This window comes from Bos taurus, chromosome 18 (assembly GCF_002263795.3).
Source record: "Bos taurus isolate L1 Dominette 01449 registration number 42190680 breed Hereford chromosome 18, ARS-UCD2.0, whole genome shotgun sequence".
NCBI classification, from domain to species: domain Eukaryota; kingdom Metazoa; phylum Chordata; class Mammalia; order Artiodactyla; family Bovidae; genus Bos; species Bos taurus.
This window is the reverse complement of record NC_037345.1, coordinates 45,997,950-46,019,379: the sequence shown is the minus strand read 5'-3', so window position 1 is coordinate 46,019,379 and position 21,430 is coordinate 45,997,950. Positions and strand designations below refer to the sequence as shown.

The window sequence follows — 21,430 nt, the reverse complement described above, 5'->3', positions numbered from 1 at the left end:
GCTGCAGAATGCAGCATAAATGTGAGGCATGGCAGTCAAGCTGATACAGGCTCAGGAAACACTGAGACCCGGGGTCCCCCTGGGACCCACAGGGGGCAGGGGGGAAAGTCAGTGAGTGAAGCCAACTGGGTGGGGGACCGGGGAATGGTGGGCACTGTGGCAAATCGGGAGCCAGGCTCCTTCCGAAGAAGCAGCCGCCATCTCTGTCAGTGAGACACGGTGGTACGGAAGTGGGAGCCTTGGGCTATTGGTTACTCTGACTGTGGCACAAGCAGGAATGAGGGTTGTTAGGTGAAATCACCCAGCAGTCAAACATGACCTCCTGTGGACCAAACCCAGCCCACAGCTGCCAGATTAGAGCAGGAACAACTTAAGAATGGCTGGCCTGGGTGCCAGGCTAGAATCCCAGAGGACTCAGGGGGAGGGCAAGGAGGTGAGTGGCAGGCTTCCCAAGGATGGGTCAGAAATCATCAGGAACTAGGGTATTTGGTTTCAGGGCATTTATTTCACATCCCTCCGTACAGGTCCTGGGGCCAGGTGTGGGGGCAGGAGACCAGGCAAGGGGTAGCAATAAATAACATGGACAGACAGAGCTCCCCTCCAGACAGATGAGGTTAAAGGAGGTTAGAGGGAAGCCACAAGGTGGGGGTGGGGTGGTGGCGGGGGGGGGGGGGCAGCTGGGAAGGAGAGGGAGGCCAGGCCCAGAGCTCTCCGTCACCTGCCCCAGCCCTTCCCTGCCCCAGCCCCCACGACTTTGGGGAGGAAGGGAGCCCACAGCCAGTGGGGGCCAGTGAGGGTCTTGGAGGGGGTGGGTGACCGCACAGGGTGCCCCCAGCTCCCTCACTTGACGCGGATTTCAGCATACTCGGCTAGCTCCTCCGTCAGGGTATAGCTGTCCTTGGTGGGTCGTTTTCCCAGGTCTGAGTGAGAATAGCTCAGGTCCAGCTCCGGGGGTTCTCCCCGAAGACCCAGCAGCCTCCTCTCTGATCCCAGGCGCCTCTCACTCTGTGAAGGGAGCCAACCCATTAGGCGGTCCTGTCCCACCTTTCCCAGCTGCAGATGCTGGGTTGCTGGCACACCCATGGCTCTAGAGCATGTGTGAGCCTCCTTCCTCAAGGACCACCCACCCAGCCGACCCCATGGTCCTGGGTTGCCCTTGGGAGCCCTGCCTGCACCAGTGCCCCCTACACAAAACAACCTCCTCGCTGCTAAGCCTGAAAGCTGCCCACAAATTCATTGTCTCCGAGAAAACTTCATCAACCTGGGAATTTGCGGGGCACCCAATTCAACCCATAACACCTTTCTAGATGGAAGCCACCTGTCGGGAAGCCACTTTTCCCAGTTGTTGTAAGTGCCTGGCTCAGCAGGTTCGGGTCTGGTGTGGTCCCTCCTCAATCTGGGACATCCTCCAGGTGCAACTTCAGCTTCCCCATCATGCCTGCCATCCTTGACCTCCCTCCTTCAGACACACACGCACACAGGACAGTGGCCACAGACAGACAGACGGGAGCAGTAGTGGGACAGAACAGACAAGGCCAGGGGCTGCTGGGCAAGGCCACACTCAACTGGGGACCAACCTGGACGCCTGACGGGGACGCACACACATGCCCGCCAACCCCGAGGCCCAACACGGGCCCAGAGGTGGGCACACTGAGGCCCCCGGAACCTACCTCCTGGGGTGCTCATTCCAGGGTAGAGACCTCTCTGGACTATTGGAGAAGGAAATGCAGTCATAGACCCAGGCAGGGAGGGTCAGGGCTTCTCGTGGGCCCCGAACTCTACAGCCCCGCTTGCAGCCTCAGCCTGAGCGCCCTGTCCCAGCCCAGGGCCGAGCCAGGCTCAGCAGATCCTTTCCTCCCTTTCTTTGGGGCCAGCTCCCCCTCCACCCAGGGCCTCCCAGGCCCCTCCCAGGCCCTCAGTGTCCCCGGCACCCAGGATCTCCAGCCAGCTTGGCGCCACGGGGCTCTGGCCTCACCTCATATTTCTCCGGCGCCCCGGAGATGCGGAAGTCGCTGCTGAACACGACCGGGGGGTTGTCTCCCCCCGAGAAGCTGGGGCTTTCCGTCACGTTCTTTCTGCAGGGCAGGACATGTCAGCCCCAGTGCGACTTTTGGGTTCCCTACTCCTCTCTCTGTCTGCAGTTCCCTCTACCTTAGGAGTTTGGCCCAGTCTCTAAGATGGGGTGGGCGGCCGCTTCGGTGAGCAGCCTCTTCCCATCCATCCTAGCCCATCCCTCTCCTGCTTCATGGCTGAAGACGAACCACCCCTGGGCCCCAGTCTCTGCCACCTTCAGGACCCCTGCCTGGCTCCTCTCGGTTCTCTGGGGCCATCTGTACCCCCTGGCTGCCAGGATGCGGAATGGGGAGATTAATTCCTTGTCGGGAGTGCTGATGGGTGTGTGACACAAGGAAGAGAAACAGCAGCAGGCGGGTGTGACTTGGGACTGGGGAGCGTTTACTGATACCACAGATTATGTGTAGTTGTTGGAGTTTCTGGAACCCACTGTGGCTGATGCTGTGCCCGCAAGCCAGGGTACTGGCTCTCCACATCACAAGGGAGGGGCAGGAGGAGACAGCAGAGAATGTGGGGCACCCGTGATGACTGGTGGGAAGGGTCCCATCCAGGCACCGACACCTGTGACCTGACCACGGCGGCTCCTGTTAGCCGGAGTCCACTGTCCTCCACCCAGCTGAATTCTCACAGCGGAACCCGCCCTCTGTTACCCACGCCCAGCCTCCAACTGGTCTGCCCTGCCCTGCCCCTGGAGGCTTCCTGCACCCACCCCCCCGCCCTTCCACCCCACTACACTCCAGCTCAGCCCACTCACTTTCTGCGCGTCTGGGTGATGTAGCACACGATGGCGATTAGGATGGCAAAGGCCACCACGGCTCCCACAGGCCCGATCTTGGCCCACATGAGGCGGTCTGAGGAAAGAGAAGACCCAGGTGCCCTCAGGGCTGCTGGTGGGAGGAGGACACCAGGGTTCTTAGGAGACGGGCTAGGGCAGGGGCGGGAGTGAACATGTTTACACAGCAGGCACACCCTTGCACTGACTGATCAGTTGAGCTGTTGGAGGGGCCCGCGAAGTGTCAGCAGGCTTGGGGCAGCCTCTCCTAACTGGCTGGAAAGCACATCTTGACCATTCGATCAACGGCATAGCCGGACCATTGCTCAGCGCCCGATAATCAGCCTGGGCGAGGGGAGCTTAGATCCAACAGGGGTCCCATCTGTTCCCTGACTCCCAGCCCCAGGCCACATCACTCACGGGCTCCCTGGAAGGGCAGCTCCAAGCTCTTGGTGCCGTAGAGGTTGTGGGAGGTGCAGATGACCCGGGGTGGGGCCTGGGCCTGCCCCCGCAGCGTCAGGATGCTGGTGAGCAGGAGGCCGCTGCGCTCTGAGTACACGAACTCGCGCTCTGTCTCGTTCACCGTCACGTTGCGCAAGGGCAGCTCGAAGGCCACGGAGGGCTCTGGGTTGGCTTTCACCACACAGAGGCACTGCACTGTGTCACGGGCTGCCGCACAGTGGGACTCCAATAGGATCACAGGAGCGACTGTGGGGGCAAGACCAAGACCTGGTAGGCTGGAGATGGGGACTTAGGGGCTTCTGGGCTGAGATGAGCTGGCTGTGCCCCCTGCACCCTCTCTTGTGTGTGCTCACTCAGCCATTTCAGTCACGTCCGACTCTTTGAGACCCCGTGGACTGAAGCCCGCCAGGCTCCTCTGTCCGTGGGATTCTCCAGGCAAGAATCCTGGAGTGGGTAGCCATGCCCTCCTCCAGGGGATCTTCCCGACCCAGGGACTGAACCTATGTCTCCTGCATTTTCTGCATTGCCAGTAGATTCTTTACCACTGAACCACCAGGGACGCCCCACACTCTCTCTAATGCCCTCTCCAATGCTGCTCACTTTGTAAAATATAAATCAGATCATAGAGACTTCCCTGGTGGTCCAGTGGCTAAGACCCTGCACTCACAATGCAGGGGGCCAGGTTCAATCCCTGGTTAGGGAGCTAGATCCCATGTGCTGCAACAAAAACATCTCACATGCTGCAGTGAAGATCTCGAGTGTTGTAACTAAGACCTGGCCCAGCCAAATAAATAAATATATATTTTAAAAACATGAGGGGCTTCCCTGGTGGCTCAGTGGTAAAGAATCCACCTGCCAATGCAGGAAACACGGGTTCGATCCCTCACCCGGGAAGATCCCGCATGCCACGGAGCAACTAAGCCTGTGCTCCACAACTACTGTGTTCTCTAGAGCCCAGACCTGCAACTACAAAGCTCACATGCTGTAGCTACTGAAGCCTGTGCGCCCTAGAGCCTGTGGTCCTGCAACAGGAGAAGCCACCTCCATGAGAAGCCCAGGCACCGCAACTAGAGAAAAGCCCATGCAGCAACGGAAGCCCAGCACAACCAAAAATAAATACAATTTAAACAAAAAAAAACCTGAAATAAAATCTTTAAAAGTGATCATTATAATATAAATAAATAAATCAGATCACGGCACTCCCTGCTTAAACTCACCCCCTCCAACTGCTTCCTGTGTCACTTAGAATAAAACCCCAATACTTTGCCTTGGTCTGCAAGGCCCTGCAGGACTTGGCCACACTCAGATCTTCTGCTTTCACTCTGGCTCACTCTCTTCTGGCCACACCAGCCTCCTTGCTGTTTCTCATACTCATGGAACTTTTTCCCACACCCAGAGTCTTCCGTTTCTCCCTCAGCCTTGAGCACTTCCCTGACACCTGCAGTGCTCACACCCTCACTCCAGGCAGCTTCTGTGCAGACCACGCTCTTTCTCTGACCACACCATGTAAGCGGCACCTTGCTGCACTAACCATTCACTCGGGTTTGCTCCTCAGCACTTACGTCTACTGGGGTTACATACCGATGTGACTGCTCTCTTATTTCCATCCAGACAAGTACTTGCTCTGTCTCCACTCTGTCCCCACTGTTAGAATATCCTTTTCTTTTTTCTCTTGTTGCTACACTGAGAAGCATGCGGGATCTTAATCCCCTGACCAGGTATCAAACCCATGCCCCTTGCAGTGGAAGCTGAGAGTCTTAACCACTGGAAGGTTTCCAGAACATCCCTTTCACCTGGCAGGAGCTCTGGGAAGACTCATGGGATGAGCGACTGAGTTCAGCCAGCTCCGCCTCCTGGCCATCCTGCAGATGCCCCCACTCACTCCCCAGAGACCCTGCGTCCTGACCCTCCCTCCCTCATAGGACACACCAGACACCACCCTCCACTCAAGATAATTTTGTTGACCTTTGCTGCCATTTGAATTACAAAAGTGATACTGGATAAATTTAAATTAAAAAAGAAAAAAAGAAGTGATACCGGGATGGTTTTTCCCCTTTCATTTCCCAATATGAAATTATAATAGAACATTGAATGTTGCTTTTTCATCTATGTTCTCTTTCCTTCTGAGAGTTTGGCACTCACCTCTGCTCACTCTAGTCTGACCTTCAATTTCCATCCAAAAAGAATATGCAGGTAACAGTGATGGGGCAGGGAGCCATGAGACTTGGGTATTTGCAATAGGGATCATTCCATTTGGAATGGGTACATATCTCTAAGTCTAGTAAATCAAAAGTTAAATAGTCCAAATTCTGCTTAGGTAGACATGTATATGCTTGCTATGTTGTTGTTTAGTTATTAAGTCACGTCCAAATCTTTTGGGACCCCATGGACTATAGCCTGCCTGCCTGTCTCCTCCCTCCATGGGATTTCCAAGGCAAGAATATTGTAGTGGGTTGCCACTTCCTTCTCCAGGGGATCTTTCCAACCCAGAGACTGAACCTACGTCTCCTGCATTAGCAGGGGGATTCTTTACCACTTAGCCACCAGGGAAGCCCGATGCTTACTATAGTATTAACGAATTAACACACCACAGAGTAAATTAGTAATGACCAACCTGAACTGACAGTGATTATTTTAAAAAGTAAAAACCTTTTCATTCTAGACTGTACCGCTAGTACAGCTGTGACGGGGCTGCGGGAATGCTGACACCCTGCAGTGTGCTCAGCATCTTTGCAGAGTTGCCGGCAGCCCCGAGACCTGTGAAACCCTGACTGATACTAGACAAACCCCAGGTCCCACAAAAGATGGGAGGTTCGGGGCGTGAGACAGCTTTGGCTTGAATTCCAGCTCTGCCATCTACTGGCTGGTGGCCCGAACCAGGCCACTCAGCTTCCTGGACCTACAAGATGGACTTCTCTTCTGTGCAAACAGGGGTAATGGGTGCTTGACTTGCCAGGGGCTACGGAGAATACACTCTGAAGTGGGAGTACGAGTGTGTTGAAAAGAAAGCTTAACATCCCATCTAGGGATTTAGGATTAGATAAAGCGACTGAGCCGGGCACGACTGAGCGACTTCACTTTCACTTTTCACTTTCATGCATTGGAGAAGGAAATGGCAACTCACTCCAGTATTCTTGCCTGGAGAATCCCAGGGACCGGGGAGCCTGGTGGGCTGCCGTCTATGGGGTCGCACAGAGTCGGACACGACTGAAGCGACTTTGCAGCAGCAGCAAAGCGACTGAACACGCACGCATGTACATAGAACTATTCCAGCAGAGGGCGCATGTGAGCAATGCCTTGGCAGCAGAAAGGCAGCGGATATCCATCCAGCCAGGAGTTCAGGGAGATGAGTGGGAAATTAAGAGGGTGTCTAAGACTTACAGGGCACGTGGGCTCCTTAGTGTAAGATACTGTCACACCCATTTTTCAGAGAAGAGAATCAGAGCTCAGCAAAGGTGAAGTCACTCGTCTGGGATCACACAGCAAGACGGAAACAGAGCTTGGATTCAGACCCAAGTCCATTCAGCTCTGTCAGGAGCTAGACACCAGTAACACTTCCACTTCTTCATATTAAACTGGGGTGACAAGCGATCCCTACCCCCAGTCACATTGTTGTGAGAACGAAACAGGTCAATATGTGCAAAGGGCTTGGACCTGCTTGTCACAAGATCTCAGTAAGGGTGAGTGCCCTGCAGGTCCCCTGCTGAGACCCCCTCCTCAGGAGCACCCACCGTTGTCAGCGAGCATGGAAGCCCCAGTACTAGGAGACACAGACTTTGGGGACAGAGAGGGGACTGAGGGATAGCTCTGCCCAGCAACCTGGGGCTGGACTCCCAGAGTGCAAGCACTGTGACCCAGACCTTGGAGCCCAGCGACGGGCTCAGCAGGAGTGGGGGTTGGGGGCACAGCTGCTTGTCCCCTCTGGCACATTGAAGGCCTTGAGTCCTTGGGTTCCAGGGACTTCAGGGGAACTGAAACAGCCAGAGGTTTACGAACTGGACAGACAGGGTCCAGAAGAATCTTGACACTGGCCAGCCTCCCAACTGCATGGCCTTGGGGAATTCTGTCCTTCCGTTTCTCCTCAGTGAAGGGAGATGATGACAATATGCAGCTGCTTCAAGAGGTGACCAGGGAGGGGGATGGGGACTTAGTGTTTAATGGGGACAGAGCTTCAGTTTAGGAAGGTGAAAAATTGGGGAGATGGGTGATGGTGAGAGTTGCACAACAGTATGGATGTACTTAGTGCCACTGAGCTGTACAGTTAAATGTGGTTAAGATAGTGTGTTTTATATTATGTGACTTTTACAACAATAAAAAAAAAAACATTAAAAGAAAAGAAAGAGGCCACCACAATAACACGTGCTGGGGATGCAGTCCTGGCTCAGGGTAGGCCCTTCAGCATTGTTTGCTGCTGCCACTCTTATTGTGCTTCTCTGGTGGCTCAGGTGGTAGAGAATCTGCCTGAAATGCAGGAGACCAGGGTTCAAACCTTGTTGGGAAGATCCCCTAGAGAAGGAAATGGTAGCCCACTCCAGTATTCTTGTCTGGAGAATTCCATGGACAGATGAACCTGATGGGCTACAGTCCATGGGACAGGATGGTCTGTGACTGAAAATGTACATGAAGTGGAGTTGTATGTACATTCAGGGGCTTCCATCAGGTTCTCAAGGGGTTCTCTGGCTCTTACACCTAAGAAGCTCTGATTAAGGAAGTAGATATAATGGGGAAGACCAAGAGGAAGAAGGAGGGGCATGTATGAAGAAGGCAGAGTATACACAACCCATACACATATCACATATTGATGCTGGGAGGGAGCAAACTGGGAGGAAAGATGTCCCCAAGATGAAAGGTCAGCAGAGCAGTGATGGCCATCACATTGCCGTGGAATAATCTGTCTCCACTTTGCTGACAAAGCCATAGTCAAAGCAATGGTTTATCCAGTAGTCATGTATGGATGTGAGAGTTGGACCATAAAGGAGGCTGAGCACCAAAGAACTGATGCTTTGGAAATGTGGTGCTGGAGAAGACTCTTGAGAGTCCCTTGGACTGCAAGGAGATCAAATCATTCAATCCTAAAGGAAATCAACCCTGAATATTCACTGGAAGGACTGATGTTGAAGCTGAAGCTCCAATACTTTGGCCACCTGATGTGAAGAGCTGACTCACTGGAAAAGACCCTGATGCTGGGAAAGATGGAAGGCAGGAGAAGAAGGGGGCAACAGAGGATGAGATGGTTGGATGGCGTCTTTGACTGAATGGACTTGAGCTTGAGCAAACTCCAGGAGTTAGTGAAGGACAGGGAAGCCTGAAGTGCTGCCGTCCATGGGGTTGCAGGGTCAGACTCGACTTAGCAACTGAACAACAACTGACTGTGGCCACTTGCAGACTGTTGAGTATGGACTGTGCTCAACACCTTCTAACAGACTTGTGTGGTGGGGACCACAGTAGGTGGAATAAGTAAGTCTGGAAGTGGTGACTTTGGAGACAAGTGCCAGAGGCCAAGCTGGGGTTGGGGAGGAAGCAGAGAGAATGGAAAGATGGAGGCGACATTCCAGAAGGAGGTGCTGGAGGAGGGGAAGTGGAAACCATGACTTCGGAGCTATGACCTGAATGATGGCTGGGGTGGGAGCGGGGTGTTGCCAGTGCTGTCCAGAGAAGGGAGGTCAGGAAGGGGACTGGTTGGCAGTGGAACAATGAGCTCCATTCCCGAGACAGTTAGCTTTTTATCTGCACCCGTCTCATCTCTCTGGCTGTGCTATATCTGTTAACATGCTTGGCGTCCTCTCGGTCCTATCCCCCACCTCCCACTGAGCCACACAGCTCGTGCACATAACAACGGCTTGACCAATGTATTCTGATGTCATAACACAGGATGAGGTCAGCTTTGGGCATTACAGAAGAGTGGAACCAGACTCCTGCATCTGAATCTCAGTTCTGCCTGGGTGACCTGGGGTGAGTGACATAACCCCTAAGGGCCTCAGTTTCCTTCTCTGGAAACTGGGGACAGTAAGAGAATCTCCCTCACTGGGATGTCAAAGAGGTGAAAGAGTAGGTTCCTGTCAAGAGCTTCCAGCAGTGCCTGACTCCTAGCGATGCTCCACAGGGTTAGAGGTTGCGGTTTTTGTTTTAGTTAATGCATGTGTGCTTCCCTGGTGGCTCAGACTGTAAAGAATCTGCCTGCAGTGTGGGAGACCCGAGTTTGATCACTGAGTCAGGAAAATCCCCTGGAGAAGGGAATGGAAACCCACTCTGGTATTCTTGCCTGGGAAATCCCACAGACAGAGGAGCCTGGTGGACTACAGTCCATGGGGTCGCAAAGAGTTGGACATGACTGAGGGACTAACACTTCTACACTTCAGAGAAGCAGTGGCCACAGGATTCAGAAATATCCTTGGTCAAAAGCCCATCCCAGGGTGTGGGAATATTATATTCTCAGGTGGGACTTTTTTTTTTTTTTGGCCAACCTGCACGGCATGTGAGATTTTAGTTCCCCAACCAGGGATTGAACCCATGCCCCTGCATTGGAAGTGTGGAGTCTTAACCACTGGATTGCCAGGAAAGTCCCTTAGGTGGGCCTTTTCTTGCTGTGGATTTAGCTTCCCCACCCCCATCTGCTGGAGCAAAGCTGACCCTTGGTTGGGATGCTGAGTGTCCCCCATTGAGCTCCACCACAGGGGTGGGTGGGCAGGAATCAAGCCCACCTGTTTTCATCAGGGGAAGAGGGTCAAGGAGGGGGGTACTCACACTCCACAGACAGGTTGAAGGCGGTGGCCCTCTGGCCATACTGGTTCTCGGCCACACACCAGTACTCTCCGTCGTCCTCAGGGGTGACGGCCGGCAGCTCCAGCTGCAGCTCACTCTCATAGATAACCGTGGCCAGAATCTGCTTCTCCTTGAAGATGGTGAGAATAGGATCCGGGTTGCTCTGTGTGGAGCACAAGATGGAGACTGTCTCGCCCTCCACGGCCACCACTGTCCCGTTCACCATCGGCTTCCAGGGTGCATCTAGGGGGCAGGACAGGGGGCCAGTGGTCAGAAGCCAGGGGGGCCTCTTCTGCCAGCCAGCTCTCACCCCTAAATGTGACCCTCAACACCCCAACTGGAACACACCGCCTCAGGACAGCCCGGGTAACCTCAGGCCTGGCTGTCTCGTTTACAGAGATTCTGCAGACACGGTGCTTGTGTCTGAGTCCCGGCTGTACTCCTTCCCAGCTGTGTGTGGACCCATGTCTTAACCCTTCGGGGCCCCATTTTTTAAATCTGGAAACTAGACTTAAAAATATTCCCAATTTCATAGGGGGTCACTGAGAATAGACTATGACATGCGCTGCTTTAGCCTGAACAAGGCAGATGAAGATCTCTGTCCATGTGGACAGGTGCTGTATAAGGAAATCAAGTGTATAGTTGGCAAGATGGGGAGGAGCTCTTTGGAGAAAAATAAAAGTGGGATGGGAAGTCAGGGTAGTTATGGCTTTAACTAGGATGCGGAGGGAAGGCTCCCTCCAGACTAGAAGCGGCCGGGAGGAGGCAGCCAGCTGTGGGGATGTCTAGGGAAGGACCATTTGCATAGGGCACTCAGAAACTGCTGAGGAAATCAAAAGCTGCCTGGCGCTGCCATTTTTATTATCCCCAGTCCTGGGCACTTTGCCTCAATAAATATTTGTGAGCGAATGAATGAATGAATGACCTCTCCTTGGCTCCCAGCCAAGAATCCTGTTTGACCCGTCCCCTCCTCCTGAAGCCCCATAATGTTCCAGGGTGCCCACAGGGGCTGGATCAGGCTTGGGTTCCCCTCAGCCCTCCCATTGGAACTGTAATAGGGCTCATTTTAAAATGCAGATTTCAGGGCTTCCCTGCTGGTTAAGAATCCACCTTGCAATGCAAAGGACATGGGTTTGACCCCTGGTTGTGGAACTAAGATCCCACCTGTGTTTGTTCAGTCTTGTCCGACTCTTTGTGACCCCATGGACTGTAGCCTACCAGGCTCCTCTGTCTGTGGGATTCTCCCAGAAGGAACTGGAGTGGGTTGCCATTTCCTTCTTCAGGGAATCTTCCCAACTTAGGGATCAAACCTATGTCTCCTGCATTGGTGGGCAGATTTCTTATGATTGAGCCGTCTGGGAAGCCCCTGAGATTTTAGGCCCGCATGATACAGCCAAATAAACAGATATTTTAAAAAATAATAATAATAAAATGCACATTCCTGGGGCCAAGCCCAGCTCTACCCCCCAGGAAACTGAATTTAACAGGCTTTCCTGGGTGCGCAGAGACCAACTCTGATTCTCTCTTCCTATCTCCATGTCCTCCTAGCCAGGAGATAGATGCCCAGTAGGTGTTCAAGAATGAAAGAACTCTTTAACCTGGAACTTCCTCTCCATCTTCATCTCAACTGCAGGCATGGACCTGACCGCCATCGCTACCCTCAGCCCCCGCCCCCCAGCTCTGCCCTGGGCGAGGTTGGTTCCCCAGTGCCCGGTGTGTGAGGCGCACAGGGCGGCGACTCACACATGACGCTGAGCTCTACGGTGCGGTTGTCCTGGCCGTAGGTGTTCTCAGCCAGGCAGAGGTAGACGCCGTCTTCGGCAGGGGTCACTTCGTCCACCTCCAGGGACAGGCTCTCGGCCACGGCCTCGCGGAGCACCGTGCCATCCCGCATCCAGGTCAGCAACGGCGGCGGGTTGCTGTCGGCCCCGCAGAACAGGCTGACGTGGGAGCCCTCGATGGCCTCCACTGTGGAGTTTATCTCCACGATCACCGGGGGGTCTGCGGTGCGGTGGGAGGACACAGGACTTCAGGGGGCGCTCGCGCATTTCCCGCCCCCGGCCCTGACCCCGCCCCCTCCCTGACCCTGACCCTGCCCCGCTCCGCCCCGCCCCTGGCCCGCACCCAGGCTCACACTTGATGTCCAGGCTGGCGTAGCCCTCGAACTGCAGGGTAGTGTTGGGGAACGAGGCCTGGCAGCCCAGCCGGTGGCCGTTGGTCTCCCTGGTGGGCACAAAGTGCAGCAGCGACACCTGCACCCAGGTACCCTCCTCCTCGCGCAGCCGCCCCAGCACAGTCGGCTCACCGAGCCCCTCGTGGCCCAGCCAGCTCAGCTCTGGGTGCAGCTCCGGGCAGTTGTCAGGCACCATGCAGCTGACCTCCACTTCTGTGCCAGCCATCACTTCCGGGGGGACCACGATGTTGGGGGTGTCTACATGAGCCCGGGAGATGGAGGGTGAGGAAGCAGCGTCGCCCACCAGCCATCCCTCACCCGCAGGCCGCTGTCGGACTCCATTCCTGGCGCCTGGTTCCCTCCCCGCCCTTGGATGCAGAGTTCCCCACAACCGGCTCTTCTCCTGGGTACGGTTCACCCAGAAGCCCTCCGCAGATCCAACGAGGGATGTAATAATAATGGAAACAACAATATTGTGTTCTGAGTACTTCACTGGTGTTTGACTTGCCAGTCCTTCCAGCCATGCTGAAACTAGAGGGTGAGTAATGTTATTTTGCTCATTTTACGGATGAGGAAGCTGAGGCCACAGCTGGTACCAGATAAAACTGAGCTTCAAACCCTGTTGCTCTTGCTTCATCATCTGTGCCCTATGTGTGCATGCTCAGTCACTTTCAACTCTTTGCAAGTCCATGGACTATGTAGCCGACTAGGCTCCTCTGTCCATGGAATTTTCCAGGCAACAATACAGGAGTGGGTTGCCATCTCCTCCCCCAGGAGATCTTCCCAACCCAGGGATGGAACCTGAATCTCTTGCATCTTCCTTCATTGACAAGCAGATTCTTTACCAACTTTGCAACCTGGGAAGCTCTGTGCCCCAGACAATATATTATATTCCTCAAGAAACTTTTCTCCTTCTCATGTTTGCTTTGCTTTACCTTCCACATGTGTGCGCGCGCGTGTGTGTGGTGTGTCCTGGAGCTGTGTCTGTCTGTCTGTGGCAGTTTGGAGTTGGGGGCGGGGTCTCTTTCTGCATCAGGGCTATAATCTGGCTCCTCATATGGTCTCAGAGCTGATGGGGAACCTGAATCTAAGGATTCCATGCCTCTCAGGGCCTCTCAGAAATGAGGCAGTGGACCCTACTCTGCCCAAACTGGCCCAGAGCTGCATTTTATTTGGCATAAACTTAAGACATTAAAAAAAAAATCTGAAGTAGCAGCCTATGCTGAAAACACACAGTTCTGGTTTCCCTTGAAAATTCAGAGAATTTCCTGGCCATTCAGTGGTTAGGACTCCAAGCTTCCACTGCAGGGGATACGGGTTCTATCCCTAGTCAGGGAACTAGGATCCCCCATGCCACTTGGCATGGCTCAAAACAAAACAAAACAACAAAAACTCAGACTGCCTGAGATCTATGGCCCTGCATTCTCATGCTACCCCATTTAGCTCGAGCCAGGCTCCATGTGCCAGGCACTGTTTTTAGCACTTGACAACTATTCCCTTATTGAACTTTAAATGCTGTTCTTATCCCCATTTTACAGAAGAGGATAACAAGGCCCAGAGAATTTCAGCAAACTGCCTACAGTAGCCCAGCTAATACAGGGATGCAGAGACCTTACCGCAATCCCCGAGCCCCACTGTCTTTCTCCCGGGTGTCTCTGAAGAGTAAGAGCCACTGCTTTCCTCTGGGGAGGACAATACAACTTGGGGCCCTGCTTTGCCCCTTTCTGTCATCTGCCTGGTCATGTGGGCCAGAGGCTTGGCACCCCTCCCTCCAGCCAAACCAGCAAGTCCTTGGTTCTGCCGACCAGACCTTCCCAGAAGGGCACTGGGAGGGCTTCCTGTTTCCCATGGTCCCCGCCCCCGGCACAGCCCCCCAAGACTCACTGATGATGTCCAGGACGCTGTGCTCGGAGAAGGTGTACTGGTTGTAGCCCCCCAGGTCCCCTCGAAAGTAGTATTTGCCGCCCAGCTCGGGGCTTAGGTTGCTGAGCAGGAGGGTGCAGTTGCGCAGGCCCAGGTCCCCCAGGAGGCGGCTGCGTCCCTGGAAGCTCTCGTGCACCACCTGCGTGCGTGACTTGAAGACCACCGGAGGGTAGTTTTTCGGATAGGGGCTATTGAAGTACCAAACGCCATGCACGACGGCCGGCCGCAGCTCATCAGGGAAGCTGAAGCGGCAGGGGATGGAGACGCACGTGCCCTCAAAGGCCGAGATGGACGATGGCATCCAGGCGCCCCACTGACCCCCACGAGAGGCTGTGGGTGAGCAGGACCGCCGAGGCTGAGAGACACATTCTGCCCGGGTGCCCCCAACCCCCACTCTCATCACCTCCCACCACCTGAGGGGTCCAGGGACCCCAGCCTGCTCAGGGGCCAGGACCCACAAACCTCCAGATCCCCATGCATTATTACCTGAAATCATAATCCAAAATAGAGACAGTGCCGTGAGGAATATCATTTTGTACAGCAAGTGAGCAGAGCTGGAGAGGGGAGAGGAGAGTGTTGAAGGCCCAGAGAAGTGAAAAGTAAGACTTCTGGTAAGATTTTGGGAAGCAGCCCGTTCAGATGATAGCTGCTGCTGCTGTTAGTATTTATGATCACAGACACATCTATGGCATCAACCATGTACCACCCGAGGTACTCTACTATACAAATTCATTTGAGGTAGGTGCAATTATTATCCTGTTTTTGTAGCTGAGCTCCAGCAAGATTGAGTAACTTGCCCAAGGTCACACAGCCAGCAAGCAACAGAGCTAGGATTCAAGCCCTGTCTGCCTGTCCAGGGTTGTAGACTTCACCACCAAACTGTCCTGACTCTCCGTGGGTTTGTTGTTATTCAGTTGCTCAGTCACGTCCAACTCTTTGCAACCCAATGGACTGCAGCACGCTGGGCTTCCCTGTCCTTCACTATTCAGATTCACGTCCATTGAGCCGGTGAAGATATCTACATGGTTAGTGACGTGCTAATAATTATCTTTATCACCATTATGCCCTTGGGGATCTCCAGAAAGTAAGGATAGAGCCAAGTTTGGATGAACAAGAGGAAGCAGGAAAAGCCAGGAGGAAGGGAAGTTGGAACCCTCCCCGCTCACCTCCGTCTCCCTGAGTTGGGAATGCCTTCTGGTCCCGCTTGCAGCTGTCAGCCGGCCAACCTGGAGCAAGAATCAAACAGGTGCAAGGAAGTGGGGGCCCGAACATCCCCACCCCCGTTCACAGGATCCAGCACGAGTCGTGGCCGTTGCCAGGCTGCCCACACAGCCTCTGTTGCCCATGGCCTCTGGATGTTTGAGACCCTCCCACACAGCCTCAAAGCTACTCTGTGGTCACCTCCCGTGGCAAGCCATGATGGAGAACTCCAGGGAAGCAAAGGGGAGCAGCAGTGCCTTGGGGTAGGGGGAGGCGAGGGGTGTGAATGGGGCAAGGGAGCACTTGTCCCATGGCTGAGACCTGGGGGTGGCAGGCAGGGACCCAGCCCCATCAATGACTGGGTTTCACAGCATCAGCATTCCCAACATGCCGCGGGAATTCCTGCCGCCCTCTCCCGCCCCACAGATGGCCCCTGGTGTCCTCACCCTCCAGAGGCCAGAGCCCGGTTACAAAAGAGGCCTGTTCCCTCAGGGTGAGGGCGCCTCGTCCTGGGGGGCTTCTGAGGTAGGTGGGGTCGAGAGAAGAGCTGGGAACGCCTGGCCGGGCTCTGAGTGGAGCCAGGAAGGACCAGGGACTGGGGTTAGTGAGTCCCTGGCACCCGGCTGCTCCGTGGGTCGCCTCGGGTTGGAGCCAGAGTTTCCAAGTGGCTGCTTTTTTGGCCTCTGACACTGTCTTCCCACGGACAGATGCATGTAGTCAGACACATGCAAATGCTGGCATGAAATGTTACAGATCTGGACAAAACCAGAAGGAGGCGGCTCACCCCAACAGCACTGCTCAGGACCCTGCACACACCAACAGGCACCGGGACCCACGTGCAGCAGATACCCACACACACCTCACCCTCCTGCCCACCACACCCCTGCACAGCTACAGGCATGGCCATCAGGCACACACACTGCACACTGCACACTCCCAAAGGCACTCGGACCAGCACACACATGGAGGTGTGGCTGTGGCCAGACCCACCCAGACCCATGCCGAAGAACACACGGCAGATGCCGTCTTTGTGCCTGCCGCGGGGAGGTACGGCGGGTAGACACAGGTGAGGGCCACGGGCCCAGACTCATGAACCAAGCGTGTAGATCATGCATTCTGAATAAGGATGAAAACTGGTTCTTGGGGATGGGGTCCAGAAAAGCCTGAGTTATTATGATGGTTTGTGGCTCTCTAAAGGGCTGTGTGGTACATAAACACAGTCCATCTATTATCTTAAGATTTCATGGAGGAAGTGGGTTTAGGAAAAGCAAGTCTGAAAGGTTTCCTTAGTGAGATGTTAAAAAAAAGATGGAGAAACACTGACGTGGATTAAGGCTCACTCAGAGAGGTGCACGCGCCTGTGCACACACACCCCTGTCGTGTGCTCAGTGCTGGAACTTGCCCACTCAACCCCCCCACCCCCATCCCCTCCCAGATGGCAGGATACAGACCTCTGATTACCTGGGCATCCTTTCGGTCTTCTCCTGGCCCTGGACCACTTCCACCCCAACTGCCACAAACCTAGGAGCCCCAGGGCAGAATCTCCACCGGAGGGGTCCCAAGGAGGGTGCCTCATTCTGTCTCTCTCTCTGTGGTTTGCTCCCAAAGCTCAGTCAGTGTCCGTGCCATGATCCCAGCCCACGCCCAGCGCGGTCCTGAGCAGCACCCTCCCCCATCCTAAATTAGTGGCAGCTCACAGCCACCATCCACGGCCCAGAACGCCCTGCGTTGCACGCGCCCTGGGTGACCCTGCCCTGTGCTCTCAACCCAGGTCCTCTGCTCTCCTCCCCGTCCCCAGCCCTCTCAGCTGCAGTACTCACTTGATGCCCTTGCTTCTGCACCCTCTGCTCCACCGGCCCTGCTCGCCGTCCCCTGGCCTCCCAGGGTCTAGGCCCCCACTCGCCAGCCCCTCCCCTCCCCCCGGGTGCCAGGGGCCGCCTGCCTCCAGGGCCCAGCTCCTCCCTGCCCCCGGGGGAGGGGGGCACAAAGGGCCCTTGTCACCACAGAGCGAACTGGGCAGCCTGACGCCTGGGTTCCACGAGCTCCTTCCTGGAGGGGCTGGGGGTGGCTGCCTCACTCGTTCCCCGCTCCATCCCTGCGCACCCTAGTTCTGGGTCCCTGGGAGGAGGGCGGGGGTGCGTCTCTAACATATCTGGAAGTCTCAGGCTGAGAGGCAGAACGTGTTGTCCTCAGCTTCTGGGGAATCTTGGTGGCAATGCTAGTAATAACCTTAGGCCCGGGAGGCCACAGAGGCCAGTGTGACCAGAAGGAGGCAGGCTCTAGAGCTCACTCTCGGCTTTAGTCCCCTCCATCCTCCCTAGAGGGTGTCGTCTTTGGTGCCCACACCCTGGTCTATTCTCTTCCAGGCTCTTCTTGCCATTGGAAATGACTTTATGTGTTAACTGTTTCCTCCCGTGAGAACATGACCTTCAGGAGGACAGGGCTTTGCTTCCTCCCAATCTGCCCTGCAGGCAGACGGACTCCTGAGTTAAACTTCCTAACCACAGAGTGGGTGCACGAGTGTGTTCCTCAAATACCCTCACTGGAGGCCTTGGCACTGTTCCTTCCTCCTGGAAACTCCCCTGCCCCATTCCACTTCCTGATCTGCTGCTGACCAGCCCCTCTCCGCCAAGCCGAGCCCCGCTGTTTAAAAGCTGCCCCAGGGGCTTCCCTCATGACTTAGTGGAAAAGAATCTGCTTGCCAACACAGGAAACATGGGTTCGATCTCTGGTCCAGGAAGATCCCACACGTCACGGAGCACCCACATCCTTGTACCACAACTACTGAGCTTGTGTTCTAGAGCCCATGCTCTGCAATAAGAGAAGCCACTGGCAAGGAGAAGCCCTCATTCCACAATGAAGAGTAGCCCCCACTCACCTCAAGTAGAGAAAGCCCGCGAGCAGCAGTGAAGACCCAGCACAACCATAAATAAAATATTTAAATACTGCCCGGTCCTTCCATGGCCCTCAGCACCTCATTTGCCCACCTGCACCCTCAGTGAGCTGCTTCCCCACTGGTATCTGAGCTCAGGCTTCCGTCTGTCCGCCTGTCTGTCTGTCTTGTTCACCCCCGTGTTCCCTAGCACAGTGCCTGGTGCACGAGGGTGCCCAACCCGGGCTGTGCTGACTCTCTGAGCTGGGTGGGGACCCTCTGTGTGCAGATTCTATGGTGATCCTCCTGCTGCCCCAGGCCCAGTCATAACCTTTGCCTGGTGGTGGTGTGACTAAGTGTTCAGTTCAGTTCAGTTACTCAGTCATGTCTGACTCTTTGATACCCCATGGACTGCAGCACGCCAGTCCTCCCTGTTCATCATCGACTCCTGGAGTTTACCCAAACTCATGTCCAGTGAGTCTGTGATGCCATCCAATCATCTCATCCTCTGTCATCTCAGCCTCCTCGTAGTAGTGGCTTGATCGTGAGCTGCTCAGCCACACTAGGCCATCTTCTGTCCTTCAGGCCAGAGCAGTGGGGAGGAAGGGAGGGAGAGAGGGCCCTTTCTCCCAAGGGAGAACCCCGCCCTGAGGCACAGGAATGGGTCGAGGCGGGGAAATCCCCAGACTGGGGAGTGAGGAGTCAGAGAAGCCTAGGGGCGGGCGGGGGGTGGGGGGCGGGCGGTGGGGGATGAGGAGTCCCACCCCCACCTCAGGCTTCATGATGTCAGACTCTGCCCGTGCCTTTCCCAGGCAGGGACAAAGGCCCATTGAGATTGGGGTGGGGCCTGTACGCCTGGGTCCCAGAGAAGAGAGGGACCTGGTGCGTGGGCTTTGGGGGAGGACACGGAGATCTTGGAGGACTCAGATGTCACAGCCTTCCACATCAACACCAGCCGCGTTGGAGTTGTGTGTCTAGTTTGAGGGGTCCACCATCTCTCTGGGGGTGAACCGAAGGCTGTCCCTGGGGGCGGGCTGCACAGGTGAGTGTGTCCCACAGGGGGTGCTATTGCTGAGATCTGCACCCGGGTCCCCAGCCCACTGGAGGACTCAGGGACCTGAGAGCCTGTGCCCGAAGAAAGGTGAGGTGCCACTCAGATCCATCTACCAGTGCTGCCCAATCACCAGGTCTTTCCAGGAAAGGCAGGTTTGCTAGGGTGATTGTGACAAAGCCTCATAAATCAGGTGGCTTAAAAAATAGAGTTTATTGTCTCATGGCTATGGTTTCACCAGTAGTCATGTACGGATGTGAGAGTTGGACCATAAAGAAGGCTAAGCGCCAAAAGACTGATGCTTTTGAACTGTGTGTTGGAGAAGACTCTTGAGAGTCCCTTGGACTGCAAGGAGATCCAACCAGTCCATCCTAAAGAAGATCAGTCCTGGGTGTTCATTGGAAGGACTGATGCTGAAGCTCCAATACTTTGGCCATTGATGCTAAAGAGCCATCTCACTGGAAAAGACCCTGATGCTGGGAAAGATTGGGCAGGATGAGAAGGGGATAACAGAGGATGAGATGACTGCATGGCATCACTAACTCAGTGGACATGAGTTTGAGCAAACTCCAGAAGATAGTGAAGGAGAGGGAAGCCAGAATCAGACACAACTTAGCACTGAACAACAGCAACAAATTGTCTCATGATGCTGGAGACTAGAGGTCTCCACATCCACATGGTGTTCTCCTATATGTGGGTCTCTGTGTCCAAATTTCCACTTTTTATTAGCACAACAAAGCTACTGGATTAGGACCCACCTAATGACCTCATTTTAATGTGATTATCCTTGTAAAGACTCTATCAAAGGACATCCCTGATGGTCTAGTGATTAAGATTGATCCCTGGTGCAGGAACTAAGACCCCACATATTGAGCCAAGCAATCAAAAGAAAAAAAAAAAAAAAAGAGAGACCTTATCACCAAATAAGGTCACAGAATTGCATTGGGGGTTAAGATGCCAACATTTACATTTAATTAATTAATTTATTTATTGGCCACATGGCTTGCAAGATCTTAGTTTCCCAACCAAGGGTTGAACCCAGGCCCCAGCAGTGAAAGCACTGAATTGAGTTCTAACTACCAGACTGCCAAAGAGTGAAAGTCACTCAGTCGTGTCCGACTCTTTGCGACCCCATGGACTATACAGTCCATGGAATTCTCCAGGCCAGAATACTGGAGTGGGTAGCTATTCCCTTCTCCAGGGGATCTTCCCAACCCAGGGATTGAACCCAGGTCTCCCGCATGGCAGGCAGATTCTCTGTATCATCTGAGCCACCAGGAAAGCCCTGCCAGGGAAACCCCAGCATATAAATTTCAGACGGACCTAGTTCAGTCTGTAACAGCAAGAGTTCAGATTTCTATGTGAAATATCTCAGTCTTTAGGTATTTGCCCAATTTTTACCTAAAACACTGTACAGACTGAGCAAAACTCATCTTAGGACAGAATCAAGCCCTTGCACCCCCTTGGTCCACGTGCTCTTGACTGGGAGCAGGTGCTTAGTCTAACCCAGAGGCGCTCTCTGCCGTCAGCCAACAACAGGAGTCTTCGAAGTGTGGCCCCCAGGCCAGCAGCAGCGGTATCAGCTGGGAGCTTGTTAGAAATGCTCATTCCAGGGCCCCACCCTGGACTTGCCAAGTCTGCCTTTCACTAGGCCTTCTGGGAGATTCGGGTGCACACTGATGTTTGGGTACCTCTGCTTCCCATCACTAGGACCACCTGGAGGACTGGCTAAGCTGAGAGAAGAGCACTGGTGTGGGGATGACCCTGGTGGTCCAGTGGCTAAGACTCTTTGCTCCCGATACAGGGGGCCCAGGTTCACTTCCTGGTCAGGGAGCTAGATCCCACATGCTGCAACAAAGATTCCGCATATCACAATTAACACCCAGTGCAGCCAAATAAATAAATAAAAATAAATATTCTTTCAAAAAGCTCTGGTGTCATCAAATGCAATCAGCAATTTCGAGTTTCACACCTCCGGGGTATTTATTTATGGGGAGAGTCTGAGAGGCCTCCACCTCCTGTCAGTACGAATCCTTCCCGTTGATGAGGCATTGGATGGTTTCCAAAACCGCTTCACACTCTTCTGTTGCTGAGCATCATGACAGTCCAAAGAACTGAGGACTCTAGAAGCTTCTCTCCTTT

General features: G+C 54.4%; 1 protein-coding gene and 1 non-coding gene across 4 annotated transcripts; one reads left to right on the top strand and one right to left on the bottom strand.

Annotated features, from left to right (window-relative positions):
- Positions 1-485: 485 nt before the first annotated feature.
- MAG (myelin associated glycoprotein) lies at positions 486-17,229 on the bottom strand. Of its 3 annotated transcripts, none has more exons than NM_001040570.3 (11): positions 17,186-17,229; positions 15,332-15,391; positions 14,652-14,719; positions 14,127-14,495; positions 12,204-12,500; positions 11,813-12,070; positions 10,052-10,312; positions 3,266-3,553; positions 2,828-2,924; positions 1,976-2,075; positions 486-1,005 (listed from the first exon to the last, which is right to left on the bottom strand). In NM_001040570.3, exons 3-11 carry the CDS (start codon positions 14,695-14,697, stop codon positions 841-843), a joined length of 1,881 nt encoding a protein of 626 aa, NP_001035660.3. In that variant the 5' UTR covers positions 14,698-14,719; positions 15,332-15,391; positions 17,186-17,229; the 3' UTR covers positions 486-840. The 3 variants fall into 3 exon arrangements, with proteins under 3 accessions (NP_001035660.3, XP_024834234.1, XP_024834233.1); XM_024978466.2 differs by lacking the exon at positions 17,186-17,229 and adding an exon at positions 16,817-17,159; XM_024978465.2 differs by lacking the exon at positions 17,186-17,229 and adding an exon at positions 16,827-17,159.
- Positions 3,939-4,010, top strand: TRNAV-CAC (transfer RNA valine (anticodon CAC)). Its single transcript has one exon. It is a non-coding gene; the product is annotated as a tRNA-Val (tRNA).
- Positions 17,230-21,430: the final 4,201 nt, after the last annotated feature.

Excerpts from the sequence above, each read along its gene's own strand:
- MAG (NM_001040570.3), bottom strand. The coding sequence starts at position 14,697 with ATGATATTCCTCACGGCACTGTCTCTATTTTGGATTATGATTTCAG. Across the intron at positions 12,071-12,203 it reads CGCCAGCCTGGACATCAAGT|ACCCCCCGGTGATCGTGGAG; the intron begins GTGAGCCTGGGT and ends ACCGCACCGCAG. Across the intron at positions 10,313-11,812 it reads CGTAGAGCTCAGCGTCATGT|ATGCACCCTGGAAGCCGATG; the intron begins GTGAGTCGCCGC and ends CCTGCCCCCTAG.